The sequence below is a fragment of the Cyrtonyx montezumae genome, unplaced genomic scaffold, assembly GCF_038088225.1.
Source record: "Cyrtonyx montezumae isolate F1298 unplaced genomic scaffold, pur_monq_1.0 scaffold_12, whole genome shotgun sequence".
Taxonomy (NCBI): Eukaryota; Metazoa; Chordata; class Aves; order Galliformes; family Odontophoridae; genus Cyrtonyx; species Cyrtonyx montezumae.
Window position 1 is genome coordinate 12,769,564 of NW_027071848.1, and position 10,790 is coordinate 12,780,353.

The window sequence follows — 10,790 nt, forward strand, 5'->3', positions numbered from 1 at the left end:
CAATATAATTTTTCCAGAAATTTCATCTTGCTCTCTGAGAAGCAAATTGGAGTAGATCTTAGATTTCTATAAAAAGATTCCCTATTCTCCTCAGACAAGAAATGTTAATGGAGCAGTCATGGTGTGATGGGACTGCACAGAAATAGGACTGGACAGCAGTTTATCACTAATATCTGTAGTATATACTTCTACTCCACAGCTTCCCTAACAATTTGTGAGGAAAATTAAAAAGCCTGTCAGCCCAGTCTGTGACTTTAAAAGCATAAAGGAAAGCACTACCATGCACCTTTCACTGCCTCTAATTAACACTTACCCAATAACTTGATGCTCAAAATACTGCAGTGTCCTTTGAAGAGTTTGCCGAATAGTCTGAGGCTATGGAAGAATAAAAGAAAATAAATACATCATAAGATTACAGAAGTATAGCACAGTTTAATTAACATATTTTCCAGCACACTATTTAATTCTCCAGCTTTACTCCTCCTGATCATCTACCTGCCAGGTGCCCATCATAGCAACAAATTGGAAATATCATTAATTCCTTGTATCTTAGTTCCCCACTAAATAAGAATTAATTTTAAAATGAGATGTATAATTTATACTGCTTACAAAACTATTTGTCCATATCAAAGGAACCACTTCAATATTAGCACTCACCAACTATACCTGCCAATTATCTCATTACTTTAAAATAAATTAAAATTGTCTTCAAGTAAATGCTATAATTTTCTGATGAACATTTCTACAGGAAAAGACATTGGGTCTTTTAACTGTCTATCTTCCCTTGAGCATTATACATTAAAGAATACTATAAAGATGTAATTTATTTTGGCTTCCCTTCCTGGCAAGCCATAATTCTCCCTTCATCTTTTAAATGATCAGGAAGCTCAAGTTCATCAAAAGAAATTCATGACATGCTTCAAGCATATTGATGCTGTTTCATTTTAATAGGTGTTCACCAAACAACAAATGTGCATGTGTGCTTATTTTCATTATTAATACTACTACAGTGTTCACCAAACAAAATGCTTCCACTACAGGTACTGCTGCTGTTTCTATTATTTTGAAAAATACCTGATAAATCTTTGGATAAATCAAGGAAGTATAAGGGCTCCAAAGGAAAAGCAATAGCATAAAATCCATGTCATTCTCTTTAGACTTTTCCAAGTAATTTATGACAAAACATTGTTCTTCCAAAATTAACAGCATGTACCAAATCTGAAGTTTTTCACCTGTACATTTTTTCCTGGTGACAAGCAGACAAAGTTATCAAATTTGAATTTAAGTATCCTGTAAATATCCTTCCTTCTGTTTCAAAGGCCTGGGGATATTTTACTAAGACTCAGCAGCAGCACCAGACACTCAAATTTTCGAGATATTTTAGTATTTCTCTACCTTTTAGAAATGGCATATACTTGTTTAAGAAAGTAACAGACAAACAGCCCGGTAATTTGAGCTATTTTGTTCATGAAAAAAACACCACTTGAGATTTCACTCAAACCACCTTCATCTTTGAAAGGCTCAGATTTCGCCAACTGCTGTACGGATTCAGCAGTTTAAGACCTGACCTTTCTTCCTACAGTTGCCTGTGAGTTGGCAGAAGAAGGCACTTGTTTCAATGACAGCAGGAATGAAAAAGACTACATAAAGTTTGTGCAAGTGTAAAAACTTCCTTTTTAACGTAAATTGTAGGACTTTGTCTGTCCACTGGGATTCAAATTTGTAGAAATGCCTACACTTAACAAAACTAAGCTGACCTAGAGGTAAACCTTGAAAGAGATTGTTCTTTTCATAATTGTATTAGGTAAGTACTTCTCCTCTTTGCAAGAGCTGTTTCCTGTGATATAAGATACTTTTTGCTGTTCCCCAACCTTCTCGTCAGGAAATGAAACCTCTTCCCCACCAAGCATAATTTAAAGCCCTTCTCACAAGGCTACAAAGGTTGCCTGTTGTCAAAGGCATCCTCACCCCATTTTGTCAGATGAATTACGTTCTTGCTCAACAGTCTCTGCTCCATAAAGACCAAAGCTCTGCCAGCAACAGCAGCCACAGGGGCTGCTGAGATATATCGACTCCAGCCTGAGTCTTTCCCACTCATCAGCAGGATGAAACACACCTCACCCTACCTTCTGCCCTTGACCTCAAAGCTACATGGTCACTTGTGATATTTTCAAGGGCTCCTCTGGCTGTATTGTTAATGCCCACATAGATGAGCTGCAGGGTTCACCATCCCAATGCCAGATGAGCCTTGGAAGCCTACATTCAACATATAATGTCTGAGCTCCTGGCAAACAGCATGCCTCCTGAGGCAGCAAGATAACCTAGTGGATATATTTCTGATCATCTGGAGATGGTTTCTGATAACTACTACCCTCCTTTCCTTGGAGCCTTTAACAACTGAGGCTCAACTGGCTCTATTAAGTCATCACAAGGTAGGTCACCTCTCCCACCTCTTCCCAGAGTACTATCCCTGCTCTGTAACTGCTAAACTAAATGAGGAAAAGGGTGCTCTGGCATGTTTTCAGAAGTAACACAGCTTCAGCCTCCCCCAGCTCAGGAGTTTCCACACCTGCCCCTTGACGTTGTCTCTAGTTGTCTATCCTTCATGATAACACAGGGCTCAGGTTCTTGGCTCAGCAAGGCTGAGATTCTATGAAGAATTTGTTCATCCTCCATGACAGCTATACCTGCTCACCATCTCCTGCAGCTCTTCTGCCTCGTTACTCATCACTGAAAACAGAGCAGTCCACTCCTGCACAGTAGCAGGCAGTGATTCTGGCCATGGCACCCCATTATGGCAGCTACTGTGACACTGCCAGACCTCTCTGTGGTGCCCAGCCTGCAGAATGCACTTGGAGAGAAATCTGCCCTTCTGACTAGATCCCATTGAGCCCTACAGTAACACAAAACTGACTCAAAACTTGAAGCTAGAGCAGTAATAGCTTCAGAGGTGTTTTCAAGACTAACTGAAGAATATCTTTATGAATGTATTTGTCTAAATGACGCATTCAAGCTTTTGTTGCTTTTTTTTAACTCAGACAACTTCCATTGAAAAGGAATTCCAGTTTAAAAAAACGTATCTGAAAAAAAAATAGATTAATTTACTTGCATCTTTTTATAAATGTCTTTTGTAGGGCAATCGAATATAAATTTTCAAATCCCTTCTCAGAAGACAAAGGCTTTAACCTCTTCCCTGCCCATTTCCCTTTACCTCTGAAATGTCTCGCATGATTGCAACACCTTCAGAAAGAAATGGTAGGGCTCATATGCTCAACTGTAGGTATCCAAAGTGATGCACTTCTTTGTAGAGTTGGCAACTCCGGGAAGTCTAAGGACTCAGTCTTTAGAAACATCTATGTCATTTACCTAGAGAGGATGCTGACTGATTGTTTTATGCTTGCACAACTTTTTGATGTTTAAGTGAGGACAGACAAACCCCACCATGAGGTGACAGTACTAAACAGAATATCCTAAATGACTCTGCTTAAACTTAGAAAAATGCAATTTTGTATCCTCTATCCCATTCCTTTTGTATTTTATGATGACCAGCTAGTACTAGAGAAGAAAGGGACTGTAGGGAATGGCCATGTCCAAGCCAAAAGAGCAGCTAGAAGGCAAAAGAGCAGCTAGAAACAGCTTCTCCTTAATCCTAACAAAGCTTCAAAGACTTTTCCTGGTAAAAGCTAAGTGGCTCCTAGCTGAGCCTCAGAAGTGCTTCAGCAGTCCTGCTCTTAAACTCGAGTGCTAAAAATTTTAAACATGAAAGTTGAAGAACTGAAAAGCATAATAATCTCAGTTAGAGACCACTTCACTTCTACCTGAATTTCTTCAAGGAACTCTGTCAGGTCAAGGGGCTCCTCCACACTCCTGTGTCCTGGGGAGCTGTGTGTCCCTCCTGGAGGCATCACACTTCTGCACACAGGAGGGATGAGCTACTGCAACCTCAACCAAATCAGCACTTGCATGCTGATAGCTTTAAGTGTTTCAAATCTGTAGTCTTCCATCGCTAACTCAGCAGATGTGTAAGGTTTTAATTGAGGTTTTCGTTGCTGAACTGTCATTAAAGAAAAACACTTATTTTTCTGTATTTCAAAAACAATTCTAGTGAAGTTTCTGTGCTTATGTTATTACAGATCTCTAAGCACACATGTACCTGGATAACCTGGAAGGAAATGAGTGGAAAAATAGTTTTATTTCTGTTGACTGTTGTTGGGGTTTTTTTTTTGTTTGTTTTTTTAATTTTTACCCTGTGATAATGAAAGTGGTGGAAATCTGTTCTTTCTGTATCCTTCTGGTCACAAGAATAATGATGTTAAAGAGGCAGTAATCAAACAAACAAAGCTGCAGTTGAGGACAAACATTTATCAATGTTTCCCAAATGCCAGGCATGTGAAGATAAGTATTGAAATTGCTGCAACTAGGAAAAACAGAACTGAAAAAGGAAAGGAAGTCTCCTTTGGCACCTGACCATTTTCTGATGCTGCAGGAAGAAGGCAGGCTCCTGCACAGGAAGGGATCCTTCTCTGTCCCCTTTCCAATAAGATGGAATGAAAGAGCACAGACCAAAATCAGAACTGGAGAAGTAGAGCCCCAACACAATGAACCATTCAAAAATCCAAAAAAGTCCATCTTCAATGGTGCTTATGATAATGTGGAAAAAAATGTTTGTTTTATTCTATAGCTTCTGAACCTTCAGGATGCTCTCAGTATTATTCTCCATAACTGTGAAAATCAGCTTACTCCTTCCAGAATTTTGTGTTTTATATGAGTGCCAACTGTTTGCAGACGACCGCAACTAGCACATGATTTGCCATCAAGAGGGGCAGATCTTGGGGAAGATGAAAACTTCCAAGGGGGAGAATATGTGGAGATCCAGAGTGGGACAACTGACAGCTGGATGCAAAGCAGGCTGCCCAACAGCAGCACACGGTCACCCAGACACGAGGAGGTGAAGGTGCAGCATCTGGGTTCAGTATCACTAAGCATCTACAGCTGAGACCATTCTGCTCCTCATTTCATACAAGCTGGGGAAGTCTTCACAGAGACAAATATTTGATCACGTCAGAGAAAACAGTTTAATAAACAACACAGACCAAGAATTTTACCGCAAATTATACCATGGCAATAACAATGCAAACACTCTAAAGAAATAAAACAGAGCTAACTAGTAATTAGAAATTATAACTCCTGTGTCCCCAGCTGCCTTTCAACTAGAAGCATTGCAGACATTGTGGATGGAAATTGCCTATTAGATCATCTAGTCTAACTCCTTGACAGTGAAGGATAAATATCTCAGGGTGCTATCCATTATAAATGCAGCTGGAATCATTTCGTTCATCTGTTGAATTTCAGCCATGCCTGGGATGGATTGAAGATCGGTTCCATGCTGCTAAAAGAACACATTTGGTATGTGAGGGCATAATAGACAATTCACCTCTAATTCTACCACTTTATCTTTGAAAGCAACTCATACCTACTGCATAAAATCATTGGGGCTATGCTAGGTGGGAAATGAGAAGCTTTATATGTCGGTACTCCTCTAGGAATTTCTTTCGCTGGGATAGGACAAGCCCAGTGTCCTCAGCATCACTGGGCCTAACTTCATATACTAAGCTGTAAAGGTGCTTTGAATCCTATGAATGGAGAACAGATTTTTTGTCTTCATTTTGAAACTTAAGAGTTTGCAAGCAGACACATCCAGAAAGAACTTGGATACGAGACAGAACTGTTTCTTTTTCCTCATAGCATAATGTATAGCCCTCAACATTAACATAAGAAGGAAAGAAAAGGGGGCTTATTTGTTGACTTCACAAGTTTCACCAGGGCTACACTGAACTGCTGTAAAGTGGTGCCTCTGCTTGAGCAGTTGTGAATGAAGGACATTTGCTCTCAATTTCATGTAGCTGTAACTGCACACTGCAATTTAGGGGTGTATACTGATGTGGTCCCTGCTTCCCGGCAGCAAAGATGCCTGCAATGTAAGAATGTTTTCAAAGAAATGCTTTTTCCAAGTGTTGAAAAATTGAAATTTCAGTCTGGGACTGCACAAACATTAAGAAAGCAACAGTCACCATGGGTGGGTCTCAGTACTAGATGTGAAATGCTCAAGTTCATCCTAAACGAAACTTCACTGAGGTCAGCACAAAGCTGCAGTCCCTTAGGCACAGCTAAATGATTTTTTATTTCCCGAGGCTTTAGTTCCCTTGCACGAGATTCTTTGCTACTAATTCAATTCAACAACTTGAAGTTTCAGCAGTGACACAATTAATAGCCCGCACAATAACTTAAAGGGTAGTCTTCAGGTTCTTTTTTTTTTCCCATTGTCATGAAGAAGACTGTATTCAAAAAACACATTTCTTAAATTTGAACTATTTGGCAGCTGCCAGTAGCAGCTTCCTCACTAGAAGTTCAATGTCTCCTCACTGGAGTATTTAAAGGATAGTGGGAATAATTCTGCACAAACAGAAAAATATACCAGAAGCGATTCCCACTTGATAATGTTTATAGTTCAAGAGATTTGTTACACAGGCAATTCAGAAAATAAAATGGACTAGAAATGTAAGTCAGCCTAATGCTGTGTCATGATGTAATTCTCTTTCCAGAAGGATCAGCACAGCACTTCAGGGTACACAGCCTCCTCTGAACGCGCGCCCAGTCGCTCTCTGCTCCTTCAGGGTAATCTGTGCCCCTGAGATGGGAGCAGAGTATCTGAGTTTTCAAACCAGTGACAAATTATTCTTTTTTCTGCTTTTGATTCTATTTTCAGCCTGGTATTGGATACAAGTCAAGATGGAACTGGAGCAAATGTGAAAATTGCTGCAAGGAACTGGAGTTCAGTGAGAAAATAAATGGCATTTCTGAAGAATAAAACTGCATCCACCAGTGCCAGGATATCATTCCCACATAGTGGAGCCCTTACGGGCAGAAAAATTGAAGTTGATGATTTACAGCATATAGCATCATCATCGCTAGTTATAATTACTCAAAATTTATGTCATTGTGGGAGTAAAATTCATACTTAAAATAGACCATGACAATAAAGCTGGAATTAAAAGAAAACCATCATTAAACTCGCTTGTGACGTTAATTTGGACATGTACCGCACAACGTATTGCACTGAGTGTCTGTGTTTGGTCCCAGAAAACTCACCCTTCACACCCAGGTGACAGGCATAGTTGCCCTGACCCTTTGGGCTGTGATCCTCAGCCCTTTGGCTGCATCTCGCTGAGCAGAACAGAGATTGGTGGGGTGCAGGTTGGCAGTCCCATGCACAGCAGTGTGTGTGGTGCAGCTGCAGGCAGAAGCTGCCCTGATCCTCGCATTGGCTGCACCCTGCTCAGCAACACCCATGCAGGATGCACGGGGAGCTCTGCTCTCCCTCCTCACCACCACAAACTTCAACAAGTTGTGCAGCTGCTTAGGTGGAGGGAGAACCCTTCCATTCTCTCATCTCCGGCTCTTGAAATAGAGAGGGTTTGAGGAAACAATTCCAAATGGACAATGCTTTTCCTTCAGCCATTCAAGTATGTCGGGAAACCTTTAAGAATGACCAGGAATATAAAATCACCCTGTTGTGACTCAGGATTGGGCCCTTCCATCCTCCAGAATAACCGCTGCAGGAAAATCTCTAAAGACACATTTGGAAAAACACATGTTGGAAGGTGCTAGAAGCAAGCAGAGGGGCTGGGTTACAACCCGCAACGTAGAGTTTCACTTTTTAACTTGTTTTTCCACCATCATGTTTCAAAAAGCAGTATTCACGCAGCCACACCACAGCTAAATTTGAGAGCAGGACTGCAAGTGGTACACAGTGCAATTTCCACAGACAGTACAGCTGTACCCATGCTCACGAACGCACTGCACAGGAGATGAGATTTTCATGCACTCCTTTGCACTACCACTTGTAAGACCCAGCCTGCTCGCACAGCCCCTGTGCTCTGCTCTCCATGGAGCTCCTTCGCCCCGAGGGCTCCTTCCTGCGGTTCTCATCGGGGCTCCACGCATCCCAGCACTGACACACGTGAAGCATTTTTATCAGTGGAGACACAGCAAGGAATTTTTATACAGCGTCTCAGTCCCAGCCGTTAGAAAAGGAAAGAACAAAATTAAGTATCGGCATCAGGAACCTGTAGCGTCCTTCAACTTGGAAAGTGTTTGGCACTGGGATGGGAACGGATCGCTGCCACATTAAGGCTAAAAAGCACATACTGAGTCACTGCAGGCAATACATGCAGTCACACATACATCAGTGCTTCTATATTTAACAGAGGGCTTCGTAGAATTACGGAATGAAGACATACCTGCATCTGTATAAAAGTATTAAAGCTGTTCACTCAGAAAGAACAGTTGTAAATGCACCCTTCTGGTTTGCCTTTACATTTTAAAAGTAATGGGAACGACTCTCACTTGACACTAATTGTACAGCCAGAGTCATCTTTTTAACTTCTAACTGAAGTTATTCCTTATTTATATCAACAGATGTGAGAGAATGATCAGATTCCAAGTGTCAGAGAGATGGCAATCTGACTTGTTGCAAGAACACATGCATTCAGCATCACATAAAAGATTATCAAAAAGAAAAAAAGGCACCAAAATAACAAAGCACCTGAAGAGTGATGTGTTGGAGTCAAAAAGATGGGAAACCAAACCTTTTCTCACACCAGGATGGCACCAATGTGACTTTTCCAACTTGAATGCCGTTATCTGATGCCAATATGTGTAAGGTAGAATGAAGGAATAATCACGACGCCAAGATCAAAAAAAGGAGTTTGGGAACACACTGTATCATATGAATCACATAATGAAATCAACTAAGATTGTTTTTCAGCAGTAAGGATTGTTATAATCATCTCCTAAGGAAGCCAATGGAAACTGTTTTGTGGGACATGGAGGTGAGGTTGGATGATTGCACTCTTAGCAGCAGTTTCTCTGCAAGCATGAAGGACAGAGGACTGAGACCTAACAAAGTTTTCTCATCTGTCAATTCACAGAATGTGTTTATTTATCAAACAAATTCAACAATGAATTATGGCTGTAAAGCTGTAGTTGTCTTTTACAGCTTTGGGAGGTAACAGCCAAAGACGGGAAAATACAAACACTAAGGTTATCTAAAAATACTGCACTGAGCCTCTTCAGAATACTTCCAATATTTCGGGTAACACATGCTCTAATTATACCCCTGCATTATTATCAAATTAAATAGCTTCATTTCTCAGTACTAAAACAAGGCAAGTCACCTGAGATACCGTCTATTAATTTCAGCATGACAAGCCCGGGTTCCCAGCGGGGAGATAAAAAAATCAATGGGAAAGAGAAGTGTTGGCTGGAACCGGATGGCTGCCGGCTCGGTCACGCACCGCTAACTTCCCCCAGTAGGCAGCCTGGCTGCTCTGATCCAGCCTGCTCAAGCAAAGAAATAAAAAAGAGGAATGAAAAGCAAAGCACACCAACAGCAGATGGTGATGAGATTCAGAAGTCATCTCCAAAGCTGAATGAGAAAAAGCCAAAAGATACTGCAATGCCACCAAATTCAGCAGATGCGATTGCCGTGCAGATGAGGCTACTTGTTGCAGCCAGTATTCTATACCTGAGCACATTAAAGTGTCTCAGCAAGCGACAAGCATTCCCTTACAGCTGAAACTTCATGAGGGAAATGTAGTGATGGTCACAGACAGCGCTGTAATGCAGCACTGGAGAACGAGCTCCAGCGGCACACGCAGCTAGCACAGCTCCGGAGCCACAGACTGCAGTCACCCACAGCAGTGCCCGGAGCCTCATGCGTTCAGCACCAATTCTGTACTCTGTGCCATACGCACTGCTTCACTGCCTCTCAGCTACAGGTGCAGCTGTAGACAAAACCCATCAACCCCAGATCTCAAAGCTCCCTCAGACTGCTCTCCCAGCAACGCCGGCGCACCGGAGAGGCACAGGGAAATCTGTAGCTGCACTATTTCTGAACGGAACACGAAACTTTCTTTTTACCTTGTTCAGCAAAGGAAAACCCTACAAAAGCCCTGTCACCGCAAGAAGTTCACATCTCCTCCCCGGTGAAGAACGAGCATGCTATGCATATACAGACGTGGGTAACTTTTCGTACAGAATCGCTGCTAGCACCAGCTGGCGACAAGCACTTTGTGACTCCAGATTGTAACGGCGAGAACCGAGCCCCGTGCCGCTCCCCGCCGCCCGAGCGGGCCGGGCCGGGGCCGGGGTAATCCGCACATTGCCGCGGGGCTCGGGCGCGGAGCCGGCCCCGCAAAGCAGCCGCCGGGAGCCGCGCGGGGGGAGCCCGTCCGTGCGCGGAGCACTCACCGCGGGGGCCGTCAGGCGGCGGATGCTCTCGCCCAGCGAGTCCAGGTTGACCCGCCGACGGCGCGGAGCGCGGCGAGCCCCGGCGCTGGCCGCGGCGGCGGCTGCTGCGGCGGCGGCGGCGGCTGCGAGGGGCGGTTCGGCGGGGCCGGGAGGGCTGCGGCTGCCGTTCCAGCAGAGGCGGGACAGGGGACACTCGCCCTCCTCCTCGGGGCTGGTCTCCGGGCAGTCGGAGCCCAGAGAGCTGAAGGACTCGGAGGAGATCTTGCGGCGGGACATGGTGCCGCGGGGCCGGCGGGGCTCAGCGCAGCGGCGGGCAGCGCGGGGCCGCGGGGCCGCGGGGGCGGCCGCCTCTCATGGCCGCGGAGCCCCTCGGCGGAGGGGGGGAGGGGCGGCGGAGGCGCCCCGGGGCCGCTCCCGGCTCCGCGCTTCGACGCTCCCGCTCCGAGCCGCGGGTGCTGCGCGGCGCCGCCTCGCAGGGA

At 43.9% G+C, this 10,790-nt stretch overlaps 1 protein-coding gene across 1 annotated transcript in view; it reads right to left on the reverse strand.

Moving 5' to 3' along the window:
- GUCY1A2 (guanylate cyclase 1 soluble subunit alpha 2) overlaps positions 1-10,587 on the reverse strand; it is a 122,986-nt gene extending 112,399 nt beyond the window's left edge. Inside the window, exons 1-2 of the mRNA XM_065730069.1 lie at positions 10,312-10,587; positions 314-375 (exon numbers count right to left, since the gene is read on the reverse strand). Coding sequence (XP_065586141.1) covers positions 314-375; positions 10,312-10,587 — 338 coding nt within the window. The remainder of the gene's footprint in view (positions 1-313; positions 376-10,311) is intronic.
- Between the last annotated feature and the right edge of the window lie 203 nt (positions 10,588-10,790).